The sequence below is a fragment of the Oncorhynchus kisutch genome, linkage group LG14, assembly GCF_002021735.2.
Source record: "Oncorhynchus kisutch isolate 150728-3 linkage group LG14, Okis_V2, whole genome shotgun sequence".
Lineage (NCBI taxonomy): Eukaryota > Metazoa > Chordata > Actinopteri > Salmoniformes > Salmonidae > Oncorhynchus > Oncorhynchus kisutch.
The window spans coordinates 11,445,136-11,470,996 of NC_034187.2; the positions used below are offsets into that span (position 1 = coordinate 11,445,136).

The following is a 25,861-nucleotide window of genomic DNA, read 5'->3' on the forward strand; positions in this document are numbered from 1 at the left end:
TTGGGACACAAGTGTGTGTACAGTGTGTTCATGTACTTCCTTTCCCACACACACACAGCCGTAGTATCCTTACCTGGCTCCAATGAGGTCCAGCAGGTGTTGCCAGCGCTCGCCCACCATGCTGAGTTTGTGTTCTATCTCAGATGCCTTGTTCTCATGGCTGGCCTTGGCCAGTCTCTCCCCCAGCTGGTACAGCTGCTGCTTGTTCTCCTGAGCCACCGCTATCTCCTCATAGTAGTCCTGAGAGAGGAGGGATAGACACACTTTAGAGCGGTTTGAGTACAGCGGAAATACAGTAGTCAGACCCGGTGGAAAACTAATGGTATATTTGGAATGAAATACTATTGAAAGAGCGATCAACTGCCACAACAAATTATAACACAAGCCTGTATTCCTAGAGTAGAGTACATCAGAATAGAGTATAACAGAGTAGAGTATAACAGAGTACAGTAGAGTATCAGAGTAGAGATTAACAGAGTAGAGTATAACAGAGTCCAGTAGAGTAGATCAGAGTAGAGTATAACAGAGTAGAGTATAAGAGAGTAGAGTACAGTAGAGTACAGTAGATCAGAGTAGAGTATAACAGATCAGAGTATAACAGAGTACAGTAGAGTACATCAGAGTAGAGATTAACAGAGTAGAGTATAACAGAGTCCAGTAGAGTAGATCAGAGTAGAGTATAACAGAGTAGAGTATAACAGAGTACAGTAGAGTACATCAGAGTAGAGATTAACAGAGTAGAGTATAACAGAGTCCAGTAGAGTAGATCAGAGTAGAGTATAACAGAGTAGAGTATAAGAGAGTAGAGTACAGTAGAGTACAGTAGATCAGAGTAGAGTATAACAGATCAGAGTATAACAGAGTACAGTAGAGTACATCAGAGTAGAGATTAACAGAGTAGAGTATAACAGAGTCCAGTAGAGTAGATCAGAGTAGAGTATAACAGAGTAGAGTATAAGAGAGTAGAGTACAGTAGAGTACAGTAGATCAGAGTAGAGTATAACAGATCAGAGTAGAGTACAGTAGTACAGTTCAATGGGATATCTGTCTAAAACTAAAACATGAATGAAAAGTTATGCATACTGTAGGTTAAGTTTCTGTTGGTGTTTACCTTGCGTAGCTTCTCGATCATCTCCTCGATTCTGACGTCTCCATTCTGAGAGACCTTGCTCTCCATTTGGGTAAGCCAATCACAGAGCTCCCTGTTCTTCTCCTTAAACACAGCCCACTCACTCAGCTTCTCACCCACCTGCTGCTGCCGCAGGGATAGCTATGGAGAGAAAGAGACAGCAAGATACAGATACATTGAAACTCACACGTTGTAAATACATAAATACTCATTTATGAATAATTCACCATGGTAAGGATAATTGTTAGCTGCACAGATAAATAAATAAATAAACATACACAACTACCGGTGCTAGGTAATATGCATAGATTTAGCAGAACCGCAATAAAGAGGTACTGCAGCAGTAGATGTCTAGAGTTGTTGCTTGACTTAATAGATCTAGCACAGTGTTTCCTGTCACTAGCTGGTCTCTGGTCAACATACTCATATAAAACACTGGATGTTGTTTGAAGGGGGAGGCATCCTGCACTGTTTTGTATTGAGATTTCTCTCTACCTCAGACTTAGATGCACGCATTCCCCTTTCTACATTTGCATACGGCCCAGTGTCGGAGCCTGGATGCCAGATCTGTTTCTGCTCTCTTGCCAACTCTCTTGCGACTAGGTGAAACATCTGTTGATGCGCCCTTGAGCAAGGCACTTAACCATAGTTGCTCTGGATAAGCGTCTGCTAAATGACAAAAATTCCACAATTTAGTCAATGCAAGCCTGAAAGATTTAACCTTGTCCTACTGTATGTAGTGGAGCATTGGGACCACTGTCATTACAACTTGTCACGTTCTGACCTTTATTTCCTTTGTTTTGTATTTATTTAGTATGGTCAGGGCGTGAGTAGGGTGGGCAGTCTATGTTTGTTTTTCTATATTTTGGGGTATTTCTATGTTTCGGCCTAGTATGGTTCTCAATCAGAGGCAGGTGTCATTAGATGTCTCTGATTGAGAATCATACTTAGGTAGCCTGGGTTTCACTGTGTGTTTGTGGGTGATTGTTCCTGTCTCTGTGTTTTGCACCAGACAGGGCTGTTTTTGGTTTTCCACGTTTATTGTTTTGTAGTGTTCGTGTTTATCTTTGTTTATTAAACATGAATCAATATAATCACGCTGCGTTTTGGTCCGCCTCTACTTCACCCCAAGAGAACCGTTACAGAATCACCCACCACAACAGGACCAAGCGGCGTGGTAACGGGCAGCAGCAGGAGCAGCGTAATAAGGATTTCTGGAATTGGGAAGAAATCCTCGACGGGAGAGGACCCTGGGCAAAGCCAGGGGAGTGTCGCCGCCCCAAGGTGCAGCAGGAGAAACGGCAGCAGGAGCAGCGAGGGGAATGGACATGGGAGGACGAATTGGATGGTAAAGGACACTGGGCACAGCCTGGAGAATATCGCCGCCCCAAAGAAGAGCTGGAGGTGGCGAAAGCGGGGAGGCGCTGGTATGAGGAGGCAGCACGGTGGCGTGGATGGAAGCCCGAGAGTCAGTCCCAAAAATGTATTGGGGGGGGGGGGGGGGGGGGGCTCACAGGAAGTGTGGTGAAGCCAGGTAGGAGACCTGCGCCAACTTCCTGTGCTTACCGGGGGGCTGGAGAGACCGGGCAGGCACAGTGTTATGCTGTGAAGCGCACGGTGTCCCCAGTGCGGGTGCATAGCCTGGTGCGGTACATTCCAGCTCCGCGTATCGGCCGGGCTAGAGTGGGCATCGAGCCAAGTGCCATGAAGCCGGCTCTATGCATCTGGTCTCCAGTGCGTCTCCTTGGGCCGGCTTACATGGCACCAGCCTTGCGCACGGTGTCCCCGGTTCGCCTGCATAGCCCAGTGCGGGCTATTCCACCTCGCCGCACTGGCAGGGCGACCGGGACCATTCAACCGGGTAAGGTTGGGCAGGCTTGGTGCTCAAGAGCTCCAGTGCGCCTGCACGGTCCGGTCTATCCGTCACCACCTCCACGTACCAGCCCTCCGGTGGCAGCCCCCTGCACCAGGCTGTCTCTCTGGCTCATCCTTACAGAGGCTCCCGCCTGTCCAGCGCTGCCGGAGCCTTCCTCCTCTCCAGCGCTGTCGGAGTCTCCCGCCTCTCCAGCGCTGCCAGAGCCTTCCTCCTCTCCAGCGCAGCCGGAGTCTCTCGCCTGTTCGGCACTACCAGAGCTCCCGCCCCTCAGTCCAGATGCGCCAGAGATACTCAGTCCAGCGTTGCCGGAGCTTCCCGTCTGCCCAGCGTTGCCGGAGCCACCCGTCTGCCCAGCGCCGCCTGAGCCACCCGTCTGCCCAGCGCCGCCTGAGCCACCCGCCTGCCCAGCACCGCCTGAGCCACCCCTCTGCCCAGCGCCGCCTGAGCCACCCGTCTGCCCAGCGCCGCCTGAGCCACCCGTCTGCCCATCGCCGCCAGTGCCGCCAGTCTGCCCAGCGCCGCCATTGCCGCCAGTCAGCCAGGGGCCGCCAGTGCCGCCAGTCAGCCAGGGGCCGCCAGTGCCGCCAGTCAGCCAGGGGCCGCCAGTGCCGCCAGTCAGCCAGGGGCCGCCAGTGCCGCCAGTCAGCCAGGGGCCGCCAGTGCCGCCAGTCAGCCAGGGGCCGCCAGTGCCGCCAGTCAGCCAGGGGCCGCCAGTGCCGCCAGTCAGCCAGGGGCCGCCAGTGCCGCCAGTCAGCCAGGGGCCGCCAGTGCCGCCAGTCAGCCAGGGGCCGCCAGTGCCGCCAGTCAGCCAGGGGCCGCCAGTCAGCCAGGGGCCGCCAGTCAGCCAGGGGCCACCAGTGCCGCCAGTCAGCCAGGGGCCGCCAGAGCCCCTCAGCCCAGAGCCCCTCAGCCCAGAGCCGCCAGAGCCCCTCAGCCCAGAGCCGCCAGAGCCCCTCATCCCAGAGCCGCCAGAGCCCCTGCCCCTTAGCCAAGAGCCCCTGCCCCTCAGCCAAGAGCTTCCGCCCCTCTGTCCCGAGCTGCCGCCCCTCTGTACATTGAGAAGAGTTGCCATGGTTAGGAAGCCACGGAGGCGGACAATGAGGCGGACTAAGACAATGGTGAAGTGGGGTCCGCGTCCCGCGCCAGAGCCGCCACCGCGGACAGACGCCCACCCAGACCCTCCCCTATAGGTTAAGGGTTGCGGCCGGAGTTTGTTTTGTATTTATTTAGTATGGTCAGGGCGTGAGTTGGGTGGGCAGTCTATGTTTGTTTTTCTATGTTTTGGGGTATTTCTATGTTTCGGCCTAGTATGGTTCTCAATCAGAGGCAGGTGTCATTAGTTGGGAACCATATTTAGGTAGCCTGGGTTTCACTGTGTGTTTGTGGGTGATTGTTCTTGTCTCTGTGTTTTGCACCAGACAGGGCTGTTTTTGGTTTTCCACGTTTATTGTTTTGTAGTGTTCGTGTTTATCTTTGTTTATTAAACATGAATCAATATAATCACGCTGCGTTTTGGTCCGCCTCTACTTCACCCCAAGAGAACCGTTACACAACTTAAAATGACTGCTCTTGTCTCTGTTGCCAGACACGCCACCTACAGATGCTGTATCTTAATTTGATCGGCCTGTTGCTGAAGGAATTTTGCTGCACATCAACAAATGCAAACTTGTAGTGTATTCGAGGTATAAAAAGGCTTCTAAAGTTTGTAATCTCCACTTGAAAATGTCAGACTTTATTGTATCAACCCCTATAAAAAAATGATTATGTTAATTATAATCCACATAACAATATACTATTCCTTTTGTTGCAGGATTATTGTCCTGTTGTGTGGAACCTTCTCAAATTAAGAGACAGGATCTGTATTTTGGCAGAGACTGCTTCTCCTAACATGAACATATATTTATAACATATGTGTTGATTTGATATAGAGAAATAGTTGTGAAAGGGAGGAGGGAGAGTGCTGAAAGAGCAGTGGGCTGGATTCAAACCGTGCTGCCATGCTGGCAGCAGTACACTGTACAGCAACATATTCAACAGCCATATAGTACCTGGTGACAGATCTCCTCCCACTGGCGGTGCAGAAGCTCCATGCGTTCCTGTAGAACAGACAGGTCCTCAGCACTGATGTAGCTAGACAGGGACTCCCTCAGCACCGTCAGGTGGGCTAGGTCTTCTGTCCAGCCGTCAAACGTCTTCTCCAAGTCCTGGTCATGGGAGAAGAGAATGTTATCAGCTACTTTCGTTGACCTAAAGCAGGTTTATTCTTAGCCATAATGACCTTAGCAGATGCAGAACACCTTGGTTTGAAGGCATATTTAACTGATGTAATTACAGACAAACTCAATCAGCATCTCAATAGGTTTGATCTTATTACATCACGACATTCCTTCAACATTCTTCCAACATTCCCCACGGATGCCAGGAGCTGTTTACTGCTCTGTGCAGTACTGAACATGTGATAGACATAATAGGTACACTACCGTTCAAAAGTTTGGGGTCACTTAGAATTGTCCTTGTTTTTCAAAGAAAGCATGAAAAAATTGTCCATTAAAATAACATCAAATTGATCAGAAATACACTGTAGACATGTATTTCTGATGTTGTAAATGACAAACGGCAGATTTGTTTATGAAATATCTACATAGGCATACAGAGGCCCATTGTTGTTCTGATCAGCAACCATCAATCCTGTGTTCCAATGGCATGCTGTGTTAGCTAATCCAAGTTTATCATTTTAAAAGGCTAATTGATCATTAGAAAACCCTTTTGCAATTATGTTAGCACAGCTGAAAACTGTTGTTCTGATTAAAGAAGCATTACAACTGGCCTTCTTTAGACTAGTTGAGTATCTGGAGCATCAGCATTTGTGGGTTCGATTACAGGCTCAAAATGGCCAGAAACAAATGTATTTCTTCTGAAATTCGTCAGTCTATCCTTGTTCTGAGAAATGAAGGCTATTCCATGCGAGAAATTGCCAAGAAACTGAACATCACGTACAATGCTGTGTACTACTCCCTTCACAGAACAGCGCAAACTGTCTCTAACCAGAATAGAATGAGGAGTGGGAGGCCCCGGTGCACAACTGAGCAAGAGGACAAGTACATTAGAGTGTCTAGTTTAAGAAACAGACGCCTCATAAGTCCTCAACTGGCAGCTTCATTAAATAGTACCCGCAAAACACCAGTCTCGATGTCAACAGTGAAGAGGCGACTCCGGGATGCTGGCCTTTTAGGCAGAGCTCCTCTGTTCAGTGACTGTGTTCTTTGCCAATCTTAATCTTATCCTTTTATTGGCCATTCTGAGATATGGCTTTTGCAACTCTGCCTAGAAGGCCAGCATCCCAGATCTCACTGTTGATGTTGAGACTGGTGTTTTGCGGGTACTATTTAATGAAGCTACCAGTTGAGGACGTTTCTAAGTGTCCCCACTTTTGAACGGTAGTGTAGGTCATTGGAGTGACAGGCTGCCGTGATCAGCAGATTAAGTGTACATTCTTTTGTCTATATTCTGTCTGTGTATTCTGCTTATTGTAAGGCGATGTCAGCATCACTTCACCAGTTCAAATTCACAGTACATGTAAATGTACTTGGCGGATAAAGGTGATTCTGAGTGAAGGAAAAACATGGTACTATTCTCTTGTATTTTGTCAATTGTTTGCATGCATTGCTCCTTTTTGAAAGAGACCTTGGTCTCATGGATAGAGCTTGGTCTCCCTGTTAAAATAAAGGCAAAATAAACACAAATAAAATGTATTATGTTAGATGGTATATGAGTCACTTCAGTATGTGTCTCCATGAGCTGTATTGAGCAGGTTGCAGATCTAAAGTTACCTTGCATCGCATCTGTTCCGCTTGCAAGTCCTCGTGGTGATCAGGGAGGGACTGAGAGAACTGCCGTTTCAACTTCCTCAGCTTCTCCAGAGAACCCTCGATGCCTCTCTCACATGTCTCCCAGTCCTGTAGATGACATACAGGCACAATGTGTCACTACGTTGTTGTGTTCACAATTAGGTATCAATCATCAATAAATCAATCAAACGTAGAGCTACATTTGTGTTTAACTTCTTATGGCTGGGGGGCAGTATTGAGTAGCTTGGATGAATAAGTTGCCCAAAGTAAACGGCCTGCTCCTCAGTCTCAGTTGCTAATATATGCATATTATTATTAGTATTGGATAGAAAACACTCTAAAGTTTCTAAAACTGTTTGAATGATGTCTGTGAGTATAACAGAACTCATATGGCAGGCAAAATCCTGAGGAGAAATCAAAACAGGAAGTGAGAAATCTGAGCTTTGTATATATTCACCAGAGTCCCCAATGAAATCCCATTGAGATATTAATGATGTTGCACTGCTTAGGAGTTCCACTAGATGTCAACCATTAATAGAAATTTGAATGAGACTTCTACGTTGTTGTGGGAGTGAATGAGAGTAGAATGTATCAGGTGTCTGAGAAGCAGCCATTTTCTGATCACGCTTATTCCTCATGGTACCCACTTGCGTTCCATTGCTCATGAAGACATGAAGGAATACTCCGGTTGGAACTTTATTGAAGCTATATGTTAAAAACATCCTAATGATTGATTATGTACTTAGTTTGAAATGTTTCTTCGACCTGTAATATAACTTTTTGAAGTTTTTGTCCGATGTAACACTGACCAGAATGAGCGTTTGGATATGTATACCAAACGCGCTAACAAAAGAAGGTATTTGGACATAAAATAACGGATATTATCGAACAAAACAAACATTTATTTTGGACCTGGGATTCCTGGAGTTCTTTCTGATGTAGATCATCAAAGGTAAGGGAATATTTATCATGTAATTCCTTGTTTATGTTGACGCCATCGTTGCGGCTATTGTGATTTTTATTTCTGAGCGCAGTCTCAGATTATTGCATGGGTTTCTTTTTCCGTAAAGTGTTTTTGAAATCTGACACAGCGGTTGCATTAAGGAGAGGTATATCTATAATTCCATGTGTATAACTTGTATTATCATCTACATTTATGGGGAGTATTTCTGTTTAATGATGTGGCTATGCAAAATCACTGGATGTTTTTGGAACTAGTGAATGTAACGCGCCAGTGTAAACTCATATTTGGATAAATATTAACTTTATCAAACAAAGCATACATGTATTGTGTAACATGAAGTCCTATGAGTGTCATCTGATGAAGATGATCAAAGGTTAGTGATTAATTTGATCTCTATTTGTGGTTTTTGTGACTCTGGCTGGAAAATCTTTTGCTGGAAAAATTGCTGTGTTTTTCTGTGGCTATGTGGTGACCTAACATAATCATTTGTGGTGCTTTTGCTGTAAAGCATATTTGAAATCGGACACTGTGGTGGGGTTAACAACGAGATTAGCTTTAAAATGGTATGAGATAGATGTATGTTTGAGGAATTTTAATTATGAGATTTTTGATGTTTTGAAATTGGCGCCCTGCACTTTCACTGGCTGGTGTCATATCGCTCTCATTGCAGCCATAAGAAGTTAACTTCTTGGTAACAGGGGGCAGTATTTTCACGTCCGGATGAAATGCATGCCCACATTCAACTGCCTGCTACTCATCCCCAGAAGATATATTAAGAAATATTATTAGTAGATTTGGATAGAAAACACGCTGAAGTTTCTGAAACAGTTTGAATTATGTCTGTGATTATAACAAAACTTATTTAGCAGGCGAAACCCCAAGGACAAGCCATTCAGATTTTTTTTTTGAGGTCACTCTCCTTTCAATGGGTTTTCATTGGGAATCCAGATTTCAAAGGGACCTTCCTGCAGTTCCTATCGCTTCCACTGGATGTCAACAGTCTTTAGAAATTGGTTGAGGTTATTCCTTTGTGTAATGAAGAAGTACGGCAATCTTGAACGAGGGTCACTTGAAGTGTACTTTTAGATAGAGGCACATGACCAGAAAGCATGCTACAGTTTGTTTTCTTCCTGTATTGAACACAGATCATCCTGTCTTCAATTTTATCGATTATTTACGTAAAAAAATACCTAAAGTTGTATTACAAAAGTTTTAAATGTTTTGGCAAAGTTTACAGGTAACTTTTGAGATATTTTGTAGTCATGTTGCGTAAGTTGGAACCTGTGTTTTTCTGGATCAAACGCGCCATATAAATGGACATTTTGGATATATATCGACGGAATTAATCGAACAAAAGGACCATTTGTGATGTTTATGGGACATATTGGAGTGCCAACAAAAGAAGCTCGTCAAAGGTAAGGCATGAATTATATTTTTATTTCTGCGTTTTGTGTCGTGCCTGCAGGATTGTTTACTATGGTGCTATCCTCAGATAATAGCATCGTTTGCTTTCGCCAAAAAGCCTTTTTGAGATCTGACATGTTGGCTGGATTCACAACAAGTGTAGCTTTAATTTGCTATCTTGCATGTGTGATTTCATGAAAGTTTGATTTGTGTTTTTTTCTGAATCACAGTTTCCATAGATGGTTATTTTAGGTACATATGGACCGATTTAATCGAAAAAAAAGACCCAATATTGATGTTTATGGGGCATATAGGAGTGCCAACAAAGAAGATCTTCAAAGGTAATGAAAGCATATATTTTATGCTATTTGGGTAGCGCCGGCTACGCGAAATCTTTTGTTTACGTAGCATTCAGGTATTTCGGGGTGTTGCATGCTCTCTTATAATAGCTTCTCATGCTTTCGCCGAAAAGCATTTTAATAATCTGACTTGTTGGCTAGATTCACAACGAGTGTAGCTTTAATTCAATACCCTGCATGTGTATTTTAATGAACGTTTGAGTTTTAACGAGTGCTATTAGCATGTAGCGTAGCGCATTTGCATTTCCAGATGTCTAGTTGGGACGTTTTCGTCTCAGGTAGGAGCAAGAGGTTAAATGAATAGCCAACGGTGTGTTTAAAGGAACAGCTAAAGGTGTGTTTAAAGGAACAGCTAAAGGTGTGTTTAAAGGAACAGCTAAAGGTGTGTTTAAAGGAACAGCTAAAGGTGTGTTTAAAGGAACAGCTAAAGGTGTGTTTAAAGGAACAGCTAAAGGTGTGTTTAAAGGAACAGCTAAAGGTGTGTTTAAAGGAACAGCTAACGGTGTGTTTAAAGGAACAGCTAAAGGTGTGTTTAAAGGAACAGCTAAAGGTGTGTTTAAAGGAACAGCTAAAGGTGTGTTTAAAGGAACAGCTAAAGGTGTGTTTAAAGGAAAGCTAAAGGTGTGTTTAAAGGAAAGCTAAAGGTGTGTTTAAAGTTCTATGTGCGGTTTTGCACACTAGCTTTATATTTTTGGTTACTTAAAATATATCTCACAGAGTTTTACAATGACTCTCTACACTATATATTGCTTGTTTTGCAACCAGGAAAAGGTTGTTTAAAGGTACAGCTAAAGGTGTGTTTAAAGGTACAGTTTGGTGCAGTGTACCTTGTCCAGCTTGTCCAGCTCACGCCTCTGTTCCTCCAGGCAGATGGTGGCGTGTCTCCAGCGTTCCTGGATGTCTGTGAGCTCTCCCTGCAGAGACACCTCTGCCCTGCTGTCTGCAGATAGGAGCAGCTGTTTCCCAGCTTCTACTGTCAGGATGTAAGAGCCCTGCTGTCGCTGTAGGACCTTTTCTTTCAGCTGGAGGAACACAGAGGCTGGACAGTTAGAACGTAACCCTGACCCTAATTCAGTGATATTTAAATGTTTTCAACAGTATCTAATGACACAAGCTTAAACACATTTAAATTTTACATGAACAAATAACCTTCAATTCATTACATTTACTGACTTTGAATACCACTGCCCTAACACTCCACTGTTAGGATGTAGCTGCCCTGCTGCCCCTAGAGAACCTTATCCTTTAACTGGGATAACAGAGACATAGGAATATATCAGGATAGTTAGAGCATAACCCTGATCCTAACTCTAACCCTTATCAATGGCTCTAACGTGATAGCAAACAATAAAGGGGATAGGTGTCAGCCTTGCCTTGTTCCCCGGTACAGCTGAAAGGGTGAAGATATTGCCATTTGAGGATAAGTACAATACTGTTATCCATTAAATATCTCTCCATCTCCAAAGTCATATTTGTGCAGGGTGAAAAAAGGTAGTCCCATTCGACACAGTCGTCAGAGAGAGTGAGTTTTGGTATAAATAGTCACAAGTTTTATATCACCAAGAAGAAGGTAGCTAGCTAGGGTCAAGAGGTCATCAGAGTTAGTTGAGCCTAAAATACCTGAACTGCATCCAGCATGGATCTGGCCTGCTGCAGGGGTATGGGCGCCCCAGCCAGTAGGGCCTCGGCGGGGTGTGAGATCTCCACTAGCCATTTCCTCAGCTTCTCTGACATATCCCTGTAACGTTGCCACTGGCGGATCAGGCTGTCGATGATACCCTGCCTTTGCTGGGCGCGACGCACAACGCCCTGCCACTGGTTACTCAACAGCAACAACTTCCGGTTGAATTCATCCCTGCAGGAGAGAGAGGACATTTACAGGCAAGATAAGAACTGCATTAGATGGATATACTATACACCAGGTTTTCCCAAACAAGTTTTCCCAAACTTGCCCTAGCACTACACAGCTGATTCAAATAATCCACTCATCATCAAGGTTTGATTATGAACCCTGGAACATGCTGTAGAGGACTCATACAAAGCAGACAATAATGATCGAGTTTATACCAAGGCACTCATCTACAGCTTTGTGAATGATAAGAGCCAAGTACACGTCAAGTTAAGTCAAGTTTATTTTTAAGTGCATCATATGAGTGTCATGATATGTGTATCAACACACTTTACACAATGAGGCAGTGTACTGTACCTGTCATCCACCTGTCCCTGCGCCAGCATCCTCTGGCCATCACTGATTATAGAGTGGAGGATCTGCTGACGGCTGAACATCTCAGCCTGAAATAGCTGTGGAGAAAACACATTCAGATTTCAGATCAGAGTAAGAGCATCTTGGGAAGTGACATAACAGTAATTATTGCATTATAGCAGTCATGATGACTCTATGGAATCCAGATGTCCCAAATCCCAGCACGCAAAGCAGGTTGACATTATGTAATTATACCTTTAACTTCAGTGGGCAAAAATCAGGGTCACATAGTCTTAACAAATCTATATTGAAACAAAAGTATACACCTCAAACACATGGTTATGGGCTTTAACAAAAGAAGACATCAAGGACTATGTCAGATATAGAGTTGAAATGTATTACATTTTGAGTTTGTATTCCAAAACTGTACTTTATATGCAGCACAGAAGAGGGAAATATAACAAAACCGTTTGACATAGAAACACAGGATTATCAGTGTTGACATTTTTTAAAATACATTTTAAAATTATGAAAAATATGAATAACATTCCACCCATGGGGCCACTAGAGGGAGTTTTGGTAATTTGACTGCAGGAAAGGGCTACAACCAGATCACAACCAGAACTGGTTCAGAACTAGTTGTAATCTGGGATGACGTCATAATTCCCCCCTGGGTTCACTACTGGGTTATGTTTCCAGCAGGACATCCTCCACCTACTTTGTGCGCTCTCTGCTGCTCCATCAGACTCTGGTAGTTCCCAGAGATCTCCACGGCCAGCTTCTTCTCTGTCTGTACCAGGAACTCCATCCACGTCTCACACTTCTCCAGGAACGTCTGCTGCTGCAGCAGGAATGACTGCAGTTTGCTGAGGAGAGACCAACAACCGAAAATATAAGACCCCAAAACCAAGTCATTGAAATAACTCAGGGCCCGATTCAGAGTTGAAATACGGGGAGCAATTCGGACTTTTGCTTAAATTATTAATTGATGTCAATTGGAGACAAAATTCTAGGATACAGTCAAAATACCTGCCCAATGTCATCAAATTATTTACTGAGCCAATCTTAATCTCTTTGAAAAAAGTTTTTGAAGTTATTTCATGTGATCAAAGTTTTTCATGAACTTACCTGAACCTCTCAGTGGTTTGGGCGTTGGCTGCAGACCAGCTACGGTTAAGGTTCTGCATGCGTTTGATCTCAATGTCGTTGAGAGGAAGCCTGTAGCCCAGCTCGTTGAGACGCTCCAGGTCATGAGCCATGCTACTGAATCTCAAGATCTGTCTCTGTAGGGGGAACAGCACAGAACAGCAGTCTCTCAGTAACATCAACACTTCCTTGAGATACTGACTCTTTCTCAATAACAATCCATCCTCTTCTTGTTTCCTCTCCTTCATTGCTCTGATTTGAAAGAACGGACCATGTAAAGGCTAGCCTAATGAGTTTCCACCATATTGTTTTCACCTGTCAAATATTTTCCAATCAGTGAAGATGAGAAAAGGAAACAAGGAAATGAATTGAGAAGTCAGTCATATAAAGTATTATGGCTAGATACTGTAGATCACAGTGACTTACCTTGAGTTCCTCCATTCGGTCCTGTATGATGGACAGGTCAGAAGAACTGTTGGGATCCTGGATCTTCAGAGCCTCTTCTCCCTCCACCATCCAGCGACCTAAGGAACCCAGCTGCTCACTGAAGGTCTCATAGTCCTGGACTCCCGTCTGCAGGAAAACAAGAGATGTATTTATTCAATTATCCTTGATTATATCCCATTAAGACATACATACATTGTTCAAGGGATCCCTGGTCAAAAGGCATGAACCAATGGCCAATGAAGCAACTGAAAAGTACATTCTTTAGAAGATCTCAGTAGCATGAGACACTAATGTCTCAAGGTCTTTGGGATCATAGAGTAAGCAACTGGTAAAATATATCAGGTGAATCAAGTCCTATAGTCCCCCTGTACCTGTAGTGTAGTGAGCTGTCTGCTGAGGGCTTGCTCCACAGTGGCCAGGCGCTGGGTCAGAGAGAGGTGGTCTGACTGGACGGCGGATGCTGTGGAGGTGTCCACCTGTTGCTTCAGCTGATCTCCTAGCTCCTGAATAACCTGTAGAGATGCCTTCACTGGAGCCTGGGCACGAAGCAACTCCTGGAGAAACACCACCATACACCAAAACAGAACACATCTATTATCACAAAGCAATATGACCAAATGTCATTTAGTTTTCTGACAAGGATCATTGTTGACCGAAAGCTTAGCGCATTAAACCCTGAAACGTGCATCTGATTCAAGTGTTCCAACAATTATTTTCACAGTGGGCCATATAAGCAAAAAGGCCTTAATAGGAGTTGACAGTATATAGCTCCGTGCTGGGTCCTGTGCATGTGTAAAACGGTCATTCCAACACCATTCCTACTCACGCTGCAGTCTTGGATCCAGGTGGAGACCTCCTCGTCTGTGATGTCCTTGGTGCAGGCGGTCTCCAGGAGTCGGTCAGCCTGCACCTCTTGTAGCTGGACACTGGAGCTACTCTTTCCATACAGCTCCTTGTAGTGCTGCCACAGCTGTAGCAGGGCTTTGCTTCTCTTCAGACGCTCTGAGATCTCTTCCAGGAGACTGCTCCACCTGGACACAACATACATTGATGATCCACATCTTGGATCAATGGATCAATAAAATCTTATTGTTGTTGGATCAACTGATCATGGATGAGATTGCTCCACCTGAGCACAACACAGGTGGTTTGGAACGATGATCACATGACCTTGCCTGAGACCTGAAGACTTAAAAGTCACGGTTCTCACCCACTCATGGACTGCTGGAAGATATGCCCCCATTGTGGTCTTAAAGTGATTCAAATAAACAAACAAACCTAGCGTTGACGTCCTTCAGGGTATTGTTGAGGGAGTCGGACACAGACGGGTGGCACTCATTCAGCAGCTGGTGTGTCACAGAGCCAAACTTCCTCAGACTGCCCTCCTGCTTCTCCAGTTCCTCCTGTAGGCTCTACACAACACAAGTCACAAACACATTAGCCCAAATTTCTCCCGAAGTGTGCACTCCTCCACTCCCCCTCAAAGATGTAGAAGTGTTGGGCTACAGGGTAGACAAAAATACATTTGTAAAAGCCTGTTCATACAGGTATTACCTGGAGACTCTCCACCTGTAGCTGTACAGCCTCCAGGGAGCCGGTGAGGAGGCGGAAACGGGACACAGAGTACCTCCCCTCCATCAGGTAGCCATTCATCTCCTCTGAGGACAACTTGTACAGACTCCACTGGTCCAGCACTGACACGAGGCTGATCTTCAGCTGGCCGATCTGGCGTGGAGCAGAGACGGAGTAGAACAATAGGTTTACACTTAAAAAGTAGTCCATGGCGCTTAATACATTTTGCAGTTGTGTTTAGTGTTCTTCTGCAACAGGGGATCATCATAGTGAGTGAAAGGTAGTTATAATGGGGCAGTAGCTGAGTGTGTGGTTATAGGTGAGTATGGGGTACTTAGTGGGCTACATCTGTGATTATCACACCTCTCATACAACTCACAGACCAATAATACATTATTTACACTCCATAAAATAGCTCCGCCTACCAGGTGGTCCAGGTTAGCCCAGGTGTGATTGACAGCTTGGAGCGTCTCCATGACGACAGCGCAGGCCTCGTCGGTTTTGTTCTGGATGAGGGCACAGGCCTGCTCCTCCACCCGCTCCACCTCACCCTCCTTCTCCTTCACCTTTTCCTCCATCTCCTGCAGAAGCAGTGGAACGAGAGAGCAGAGCAACTACTTATTTAGTAGTTAAACCACTATCAGGGTGGCAGAGAGCAGTTACAATCAACATGACAAATATCAAGATTCTTATTTTTAAAAAATGCACATCCAAATTGAAACCCAAAGACATAATATACTGTAAATGTGCAAAAAAAAAAGATAAGATTTATCTAATAAATCAATACAAAGTGCAGCAAATGTTCCTACCTGGCAGTCATTGAGAGCGTTCTGTACGGAGGTTAGGTCCTCTATCCTGGGTTTCCTCTTCAGCCTCCCCTCCTGAGTGAGCAGCCAGGTCTTCAGGCCCTGTATGTTGTTCTCATAGTTCAACCAGGCCTCCAGCAGAGTCTCCAGGAACTGGACCTGACCACGCAACACAGCACAGAGTCACATAATGTACTGAGACAATGAAATAATCCCTGTAACACATAACAGGCTTTGTTTGATCACAAGGCTTTGTCTGTCTCTAGCTGCTCAGAGCGCACAAGAGATTTAGTTCTGGGTACCAAGCTTACATCATCAATTATATAATACAATGAAAGCAGATTAATTCTGCATTGACATAATTCAAAGAGCCACACAGTGAATGAGATGTCATACGTAAAGATATGCTTTAATATGAGATCGTTTTTTTATATGATTGTGGTGTAATAGCCAGGGGTTTAAGTTTAACCATGCTCTGGAATACCCATAATGCATCAGATTACATGTATGTTTATTCTCTTATGTGTGATCTTGTTGCACAACTAATTTCCCTCTCTAACAAATAAAGTTGAAAGTAGACATTTTAAGTTGAGGTTGAAAGTGGTTTATTCTCTCTCTCACCCTCTCCGTGATGAGTCCCTGTAGTAACTGCCAGCGTCGGTTCATTACTCCCAGCTTCTCGGCAAAGTCTGTCTGGTCGCTGCGCCTGCTCTCCACATCCTGATCACTGATCTGGAGCACAGACTGGTTCACAAAATACACCGTCAGCTGCTTACAGTGCACATCAACTCTGAAGCCCTGGGGAAGGAGAGAGAGAGAGAGACCAGGGAGAAGAAGAGATTAGAAGATTACTTTATTGTCCAACAGACATTTGTATCCTGCTTCATCTATTAGAGTGAGTATAAAGAGAGAAATGAATGATGATGAATGATGTATGATAGTCGCTTAGCTTTGGAACATTCTCAACACATTTAAGGAACTTGACAAAAAAAATGTACTTTTCTTAGCAAATCATGGTTACATTTTTTGGGAATGTTCTAGGAACGTTCTCCAAATGGTTTGACATTGGGAATATTCTCAAATAGTTCCAAGAATGTTAAGAAACAGCGTTCTTCTGTGGGAATTTTAGTACTTCAGCATAACGTTCCCTACAGGTTTCCACATGGTTCTATTTAAGTTCATGTTCTCAGAACGTTCAGAGAACATTAAGAAACAATGTTCTTCAGCGGGAATTTCAGTAAGTTTTCTGCAGGTTTCCTCATGGTTCTACTTAAAGTCATGTTTTCAGAACATTAAGAAAACTTTCCATAAAAACCTCAAGAAAACATTAGTAACGTTCAAAGAACGTTCTAAGAATGTTATTTAAAAACATACATTTTGTTTTCAGCATCAACAAAACTCTCTCTAGCCTCTATCTTGTTAAGTGTGTTCAGGTGTGTTGGCCGTGACCACTAATTGGCGACACCTGATCTTAATGAGTGTTGTTTCCTCTGAAATGGGGTCTGTTCAAATAGACTAAAATGAACAGCTTTGTATGAGTAAAAAAAACATGGCATAATAGCGCAATCTTGGTGGTGCAGGGGACTAATTCCATGGATAGAGAACAGAAGATCATAGGGTTGAATCTCACTGACACTGTGGCACAATAAAAAATAAAAAATGTGTTTGCATGATTAATGCAGAAGCAAATTAATTTCCATGTGTGCTTGGCGTTCAAAACAGTTAACCCCAACTAAGCTAGCAGTGTTATTAAAAGTCTCATTGAAACATTCAGGGAAAGTTTTAAGGAAGTTCTTCAAAAACCTCCAATTAACCTTAACATGTTGTTCAAAAACATTCACAACATTTAGAGAATGTTCTCAGAATACAACTTATTTACCTTCAAATAACCTAGAATTTCCGTTCTCAGAACATTAATAAACCCCCATAGGAAAACTTTAAGGGAACCATAGTAAAAATGTTCTCAGAACCTCACTGCAACCTAAAAATGTACGCTCCTAGAACAGGCAAAATTATCACTTCCATTGTCAGAATGTTTAAAAAACGTTCTGTTTTACCATTAAGGAAACTTATGGCTTCGTTCTCAGAACCAATGAGAAACCAAAACGGTATGTTTCCACAACTTCCAAGGAACCAAATGTGCTAGCTGTGAGTTTTCTGTTCCTTACCTTGTATTTCTGTAGATAGTCCTGGATGACAGTCGACCCCACTGCTCCTTTCAGGTTCTCTTCGTCCTCTCCAATCACATTCTCCATCAGAGATATCCAGTTGACCAGCTCAGAGATGGCATGCCTAGAGGCCAACTTCTCCATTTGTAACTGAGGAAAAGAAACGGGCTAATAAACACAACTCCTCGTCAAACATCTCATTCGAAAATCATGGGCATTAATATGGATTTGGTCCCCCATTGCTGCTTTGACAGCCTCCACTGTTCTGGGAAGGCTATCCACTAGATGTTGGAACATTGCTGCGGGGACTTGCTTCCATTCAGCCACAAGAGCATTAGTGAGGTCAGCACTGATGTTGGGCGATTAGGCCTGTCTCGCAGTCGGTGTTCCAATCCATCTCAAAGGTGTTCGATGGGGTTGAGGTCAGGCCAGCCAAGTTCTTCCACACCAATCTCGACAAACCATTTCTGTATGGACCTTGTTTCTGCACGGGGGCATTGTCATGCTGAAACAGGAAAGGGTCTTCCCCAAACTGTTGCCACAAAGTTTAAAATAGTTTAAAATGTAATTGTATGCTGTAGCATTAAGATTTCCCTTCACTGTAACTAAGGGGCCAAGCCCGAACCATGAAAAACAGCCCCAAACCACTATTCCTCCTCCACCAAACTTTACAGCTGGCACTATACATTTGGACAGGTAGCATTCACCCGGCATCCGCCAAACCCAGATTCGTCCATCGGACTGCCAGATGGTGAAACGTAATTCATCACTCCAGAGAACGCGTTTCCACTGCTCCAAAGTCCAATGGCGGCGAGCTTTACACTACTCCAGCCAACGCTTGGCATTGTGACTGGCGATTTTAGGCTCGGCCATGGAAACCCACTTCCTGAAGCTCCCGATGAATAGTTATTGTGCTGACGTTGGTTCCAGAGGCTGTTTGGAACTTAGTAGTGAGTGTCGCAACCGAGGACGGATGATTTTTACACGCTACACACTTCAGCCCTGGACAGTTCTGTGAGCTTGTGTGGCCTACCACTTCGCGGCGGAGCTGTTTTTGCTCCTAGACGTTTCCACTTCACAATAACAGCACTTACAGTTGACTGGGGCAGCTCCAGCAGGGCAGAAATTTGATGAACTGACTAGTTCGAAAAGTGGCATCCTATGACGGTGCCAAGTTGAAAGTCACTGAGCTCTTCAATAATGCCACTCTACTGCCAATGTTTGTCTATGAAGATTGCATGGCTGTGTGCTCGATTTTATACACCTGTCAGCAACAGGTGTGAATGCGTGTGAGCAGCTTGGTCGACTGCGCGCGCGCGTGTGTGTGTGTGTGTGCAGATAAGCCTGTGTTAGTACCTGGTGTAGCTTCTCCTGCACCCCTGGGATGAGTGTGAGTAGTTGGGTCCACTCTGAGTCTATGCGGGCCAGGTCAGACCGCAGGGCTGCAGTTCCAACCCTCTTCAGCCTCAGAAGCTGGTTGCCCTCAGTCAGCACAGAATTCTTCAGAGATGAACGCGACTCCACCTCTTTACAGAAGTCCTGTGAACAGAGAATAGTATAACGGTCAGTTTCACATTGAATATCAGGCTGTGTATACAGCTGGTTCCGGATGATGGTTCTCAAACCCCTTATGCCTAAACTTAACCCTTACTCTAACCCCTCTAACCCTAACCCTACTCTTCACCTCTAACGTTAACCATTTGATCCAGATCTGCCAGTCGAATATCCACTTCCTCTAAGGTATCACCCACTCTTTTGATATGTTGACTCACCAGGAAGGTAGAGAGATGGTCCCTGCGGGTCTCCATCTCCTGTGGAACTACGACTGCCTGATTGTTCCAGAAGTCCAGACGTTCTAGAGCAGACTGCAGCCAGCCAATCAACTCTGATGACTCCTTCTGATACCTGGGCATCACATGGAGACAACCAGGCTTAGTGGGTGATATTCAACCCCCCCAACATATTCACAGTACATACAGTGCAGACCTGGGTTCATGTAGTAGCTAAAGTATTAGAAGGAAAACGAATACTATTTGAACCCATGTCTACATCACATCCAGTACACAGCACACCCTAAACAATATCCCTTGGGGTTCAGCCCTAACCTGGTCCAATGTTTGAGGATGGCCTCTAGTCTCTGCAGCTCCTTGTTGACCTTGGTAGTGTTGCTGAGCCAGTGTTCCCCTAGCACTGTGAGCTTTGTGTCCAGGCCAGGACAGCACACAGATAGCTGCAGCCTCTTCCCCTCCTCCAGCACCTGGCTCAGCTTGTGCTGGTGCTCCATCAGTCTGCCCTTCAGACTCTATGGAGAGAAGGAGGTAAACCAAGATGGGGGACATGAATTAAATAAATTATGTTATGACTTTATTGTACAGTATTCTTTCTGGTATTTATTAGGAAAATCTTGATTAAGATGATGATGCCACTGTAAATTGTCAGCTCAAACGTTACACACAGTATATATGAAAGTGCCAATGGCTTTCTGTAATAACTGCATAACATGGTGATAGTGATCTACTATACCTGATAGAGTAAACTCCTCTCAGTGAGGCTCTCCTCTGTCTCCTCCACCAGGCCCACTGTGGGGATGCTACCCTCCACTGCCTCCAACTGCATACACAGAGCCTGGAAATCCGGCACCAGATGGCTCCAAGTCTGAAAACACACGTATAGAGGCAATTCCGTTATACTTGGGTTACACATATACAGAACCGTACTGTGCTGGCCTGGATATTGTCTTTTCACATAGTCCTTTCCAGCATGGTTACAGCAACTCTGGCAGATGCGTAACCAGGCCAACACAGTAGTGTGAAAAAGGTATTCCACTGATTTAAGTATGATAGTACATATACTACTACTACTACAGTACATATAGTACTACCATTACAATACATATACTAATACTACAGTACATATAGTACTAGTACAGTACATATAGTACTACTACTACTACAGTACATATAGTACAACACTACTACTACTACTACAGTAGTCCCTTTTTTAGGACCATGTCTTTCAAAGATAATTAGTAAAAATCCAAATAACTTCACAGATCTTCATTGTAAAGGGTTTAAACAGTGTTTCCCCTGCTTGTTCAATTAACCATAAACAATTAATGAACATGCACCTGTGGAACAGCTTACAGACGGTAGGCAATTAAGGTCACAGTTATGAAAACTTAGGACACTAAAGAGGCCTTTCTACTGACTCTGAAAAACACCAAAAGAAAGATGCCCAGGGTCACTGCTCATCTGCGTAAACGTGCCTTAGGCATGCTGCAAGGAGGGATGAGGACTGCAGATGTGGCCAGGTCAATAAATTGCAATGTCAGTACGGTGAGACGCCTAAGACAGCACTAGAGGGAGACAGGACGGAGAGCTGATCATCCTCGCAGTGGCAGACCACGTGTAACAACACCTGCACAGGATCGATACATCCAAACATCACACCTGCTTGACAGGTACAGGATGGCAACAACAACTGCCCAATTTACACCAGGAATGCACAATCCCTCAGTCAGTGCTCAGACTGTCCGCAATAGGCTAAGAGAGAGGGGACTGAGGGCTTGTAGGCCTATTGTAAGGCAGGCATCAGACATCAACGGCAACAACGTCGCCTATGGGCACAAACCCACCGTCGCTGGACCAGACAGGACTGGCAAAAAGTGCTCTTCACTGACGAGTCGCGGTTTTGTCTCACCAAGGGTGATGGTCGGATTCGCGTTTATCGTCGAAGGAATGAGCGTTACACCGAGGCCTGTACTCTGGAGCCGGATCGATTTGGAGGTGGAGGATCCGTCATGGTCTGGGCGGTGTGTCACAGCATCATCAGACTGAGCTTGTTGTCATTGCAGGCAATCTCAACGCTGTGTGTTACAGGGAAGACATCCTCCTCCCTCATGTGGTACCTGTCCTGCAGGCTCATCCTGACATGACCCTCCAGCATGATAATTCCACCAGCCATACTGCTGGTGGTGCGTGATTTCCTGCAAGACAGGAATGTCATTGTTCTGCCATGGCCAGCGAAGAGCCCGGATCTCAATCCCATTGAGCACGTCTGAGACCTGTTGGATCGGAGGGTGAGGGCTAGGGCCAATCTTCCCCAGAAATGTCTGGGAACTTGCATTTGCCTTGGTGGAAGAGTGGGGTAACATCTCACAGCAAGAACCATGATGAGGAGATGCACTGCAGTACTTAATGCAGCTGGTGGCCACACCAGATACTGACTGTTACTTTTGATTTTGACCACCTCTTTGTTCAGGGACACATTATTCCATTAATGTTAGTCACATGTCTGTGGAACTTGTTCAGGTTATGTCTCAGTTGTTGAATCTTGTTATTGTTACAAATATTTACACGTTAAGTTTGCTGAAGATAAAAGCAGTTGACATTGAGAGGACGTTTCTTTTCTTGCTGAGTTTAGTACTACTACTACAACAACAACTCTCCTACCTCCAGTATGTACTCCAGCGCCACCCCTCTCCTGTGGGCCTGTTTGAGGACTCCCTGGGCCAGGGTCAGTATCTCCTCCAGAGCCTGCTTCTCTCTGGGAACCACCAGGCCACTGATCTTCCTGAAGAACGACTCCGTCAGGATCATGTGGGACTCCAGACTCTGGAAGAACTCCTGGAGAGAGAGAAAAACACTCTTGAGCAATACTGCAATGAAGATGGCGTTCACTAGGCTCCCCCGAGGCAGCCAGATTTCTTGGAGCAGAGGTTACGGTCATTGCCTTTGGTCATGGTGACCAAAGTTTGAGTTTGAGCTGTGCTCAGGGACTTTGCACTATTCACACAGAGATCCTAAAGTTCTGTAGTCTTGAATTGCTTTTTGACTTATAGTAAAATACTTTGATGTATTTTATTAATTGTATTATTCAAGTTATTGTAAATCTACTTCTATGGAAGGTTAAAGTCTACCTTGTGTTTGTCAAGGAGAATCTGAACTTCCTCCACAGAGCTGGCGATGACCCTCTGGTCGCCGGCCATCTTGTCTTGAGCAGTGTCCACCAGGTCAGCCAGGTCCTGCAGAGCCCTCTCATATTGCCCCTTCAGAGCCATGTTATGGTTCAGGCTGCTACGCCGCGAGCCCACCGTCATCACCAACTCCTCATAGGCATCCTGTAGATGAGGAGAAGAAGAAGGAGAAGAAGAAGGAGGCGGAAAAGACATACAGATATTATATGATTCATTCATGTTTATGCAGTGTGTGTGTGTAAAAATACATTGGTGAATTATTTTGTGTTTGTGTCTGTGTGTCTGTCTGTGTGTATTTTGTGTGTGTGAACTGTCTGTATGGAGAGGTCAGATACCTGTAGCTTGAGCATCTCATTGGTGGACATCTGTTCTGCCTGTAGTTCTGTTCCCCTTGTTTTCAGCTGGGTGATCCTCTGCTCAAACTCTCTCAAACCCTCCTCAGCCTCAGCTATGACCTACCAGACAAAACCAAGACTGGTTAGCATCTTATAAAATGTATTTTTATTATCTTTAATAATAAGAGCAGGAAGAACTTAAAGAGAGGAAATTAAAGCATGCAGTTATAATGCATTGTAAGACTTGTCATGAGTACGTATGACCCCCTGATGTCTCACCTCAAGCTGTGTGGATCCTGGTCTGTCCGTGGCTCCCGCCAACGTCTGAAGGATCTGGCACTTGGTGTCGGTTAAATCAGCAAGGACAAGTTGTGACTCCGTCTGCATTAACCAATACAAGATCAACTCAATGCATTGCTTATACAGAGATACAGTACGTAAGAGAGTAATACAACACTTCATGACAGTTTCCTGGACCCAGCTTAGGGCCTGGACTTAAAACCACTTTCAACTAAGCAAGCTGTTTAGTCCAAGAATAGGCTTGATCAGAGTCCAGAAACTGTCTCAAAAGGGGACAAGTACACCACATGTACAGTAACCTAACCTGTTAGTCTGTGGCTAAGTTCCTGCATAATAGTACAATGACTAGAGACAAGTACACCACATGTACATACATAGTATCCTTACCATGGACTATGATCCTAACATACCTGGTAGGCAGTGAGTTCCTGCATCCTAGTCCTCATGTGTTCACAGCGTCGCTCCAGGGCAGAGTCCAGAGTTTGCAGCCTCTCTGTCAGACAGTCCAGTGTGTCCTCTAACAGGACCTGGTCCTCCGCACACAGCCCTGTAGGTTGGCCTAGGAGACCCCGACTGTGGCTCACCACCCCAGTCACCTCACTGACATCCCTCCCTAAGGCCTGGAAGAAACAGAGATGACAGAATCACCAAACATCCCTGGCACCAGGTGAAACACAGGAATGGAGGAAGACTTGGAAAGAATCTTTATTTGCTCCCTAAACCTTCCCCTTTGCCCAATACAGAAGCTCCACCAGTACACTGCTTATATCTATACAGATCCTTCAGATCTGAACATCTCAAAAGGGCTAGGATGATTAGGGATCGGCTGGCTGTTTCTAAAGACCATGATCACATTCTGAGATGTCATAATACTAAGAGAGTAGACGTTGTGTGCTTTGTGAAAAAGGATGTTAAGTGTTGCAGTGGTCTACCTCCTGGTTTTGTAGCTGTGTCTCAGCGTTCTCCGTCAGCAGCGTAGGACCAGAGAACAGGGTATTCTCTACATCATCCAGCCAGGAGGAGGTCGCTGACACAGCCTGGTAGAGATGCTGCTCCATGGGGATCACCTTACCCTCAGAGGCCCCAGTCTTTGACAGAGATACCAGTGTTGGGGTCAATTCCAATTCAATACAGTAAATTCAAGAAGTAAACAGAAACTCCCATTTCAATTCAGTCAATTCAGGAAGGATTTACCGAGCTGAAATGGAATTGTCCCCATTCCTGATAGATACAGTGCATAGCTGAACTGTATATTTCCATAGGATAACATACAGTACAATAACAGTGATGTTATAGTGCTGTTATTAACCTACTTGACAAGACATCTCCTCCATCGTTTGGCTGAAACCCTCATATAACATCTTCAGTGAAGATGTGTCCTCTGTTTTACAGATCTCTGCTTTAAACAGGGTCCCAGCGGCAGTTCTGGAGGAAACCTGTAACAGAGTATGGCCACATCACCGTCAGACATCACACTACCTCAGAGGGTATGAGTTCATAGTGATTTATAAAAGTACTTGCTACAGCTCAGCGGCTAAATCTGGTTGAAACCAGAACAGCCTTTCAACCAATGTTGCCCACTGGGAGTAGGCATTGATGGACGGTGAGGTCAGTACCTGTTGCTTGTGGTCTTGTTCCAGGGTTTTCTGTAGGAGCTGGAGCTTGGTGCTCAGTTCTTTCCTCAGGCTGTCCCACCTCTGTCTCATCTGGTACTGGGCAGCCCGGGTCTCTCGCTCCAGCAGTATCTCTGGAGAGCAGGGCTCCGTCATACTGCACACCAAAAACATAACATGAAGCAAAAAACCTCAACAGACCAAAAACATATATCACATATCACATATATAAACATCACATAACGTAAAAACATGACACAGTGTGGAAGATAAAGTGCTGGAAAGTCAACAGAATTTCCATGTCAGACCATTGTGTTGCTGTTCTCTCAGGTGTTTATACCTGACACTGCTAGGTGAGGCCTGCTTTATCAGGATCTCCTCTCCTCTACTGGCTACAGACTGTAACAGCTTCTTCTGTTCAGCTAGCTGCTCCTCCAGCTCCTAACCAACAACAACACACCAACGTGATCAGTCTGCTTCTCTTTGAATGAATGAATGAATGAACAAACTAACAAACAAACAGGTTCTTTCAGACACGGACATGGCATTGATAGTGTGAGTATGTGTGAGAGAGAAAGAATTCCCTACCCTCTGTCTCTGGAGGCTGTCCTGGTGGTGTTGTGAGAGTGTGGTGTGGGCCTGGACCAAGCAGTCCTGCACGATGGGCCCCTGAGACAGAGTCGAGTCAGACTCACTCTCCTCCTGGTCCTGCAGAG

At 44.9% G+C, this 25,861-nt stretch overlaps 1 protein-coding gene across 8 annotated transcripts in view; it reads right to left on the reverse strand.

Annotated features, from left to right (window-relative positions):
* LOC109904603 (nesprin-1) overlaps nt 1-25,861 on the reverse strand; it is a 162,521-nt gene that overhangs the window by 25,016 nt on the left and 111,644 nt on the right. For all 8 annotated transcript variants that reach the window (XR_004202676.1, XR_004202677.1, XR_004202679.1 and 5 more), the window contains 32 exons: nt 25,734-25,853; nt 25,486-25,586; nt 25,149-25,302; nt 24,846-24,968; nt 24,465-24,620; nt 23,943-24,152; nt 23,512-23,613; nt 23,233-23,352; nt 22,841-23,041; nt 22,374-22,547; nt 20,446-20,577; nt 20,028-20,224; nt 19,695-19,827; nt 19,279-19,461; nt 17,923-18,072; nt 16,376-16,552; nt 15,758-15,913; nt 15,374-15,529; nt 14,931-15,101; nt 14,655-14,788; nt 14,203-14,407; nt 13,748-13,930; nt 13,356-13,502; nt 12,912-13,066; nt 12,502-12,649; nt 11,787-11,881; nt 11,201-11,435; nt 10,408-10,602; nt 6,836-6,961; nt 5,054-5,209; nt 1,112-1,270; nt 74-240 (listed from right to left, as the gene is read on the reverse strand). Coding sequence is in view for 3 of the 8 variants with exons in the window: in XM_031787821.1 (XP_031643681.1) it covers nt 74-240; nt 1,112-1,270; nt 5,054-5,209; nt 6,836-6,961; nt 10,408-10,602; nt 11,201-11,435; nt 11,787-11,881; nt 12,502-12,649; nt 12,912-13,066; nt 13,356-13,502; nt 13,748-13,930; nt 14,203-14,407; nt 14,655-14,788; nt 14,931-15,101; nt 15,374-15,529; nt 15,758-15,913; nt 16,376-16,552; nt 17,923-18,072; nt 19,279-19,461; nt 19,695-19,827; nt 20,028-20,224; nt 20,446-20,577; nt 22,374-22,547; nt 22,841-23,041; nt 23,233-23,352; nt 23,512-23,613; nt 23,943-24,152; nt 24,465-24,620; nt 24,846-24,968; nt 25,149-25,302; nt 25,486-25,586; nt 25,734-25,853 (5,021 nt within the window). In the remaining 5 variants the exon portion in view is untranslated. The remainder of the gene's footprint in view (nt 1-73; nt 241-1,111; nt 1,271-5,053; nt 5,210-6,835; nt 6,962-10,407; nt 10,603-11,200; nt 11,436-11,786; nt 11,882-12,501; nt 12,650-12,911; nt 13,067-13,355; nt 13,503-13,747; nt 13,931-14,202; nt 14,408-14,654; nt 14,789-14,930; nt 15,102-15,373; nt 15,530-15,757; nt 15,914-16,375; nt 16,553-17,922; nt 18,073-19,278; nt 19,462-19,694; nt 19,828-20,027; nt 20,225-20,445; nt 20,578-22,373; nt 22,548-22,840; nt 23,042-23,232; nt 23,353-23,511; nt 23,614-23,942; nt 24,153-24,464; nt 24,621-24,845; nt 24,969-25,148; nt 25,303-25,485; nt 25,587-25,733; nt 25,854-25,861) is intronic.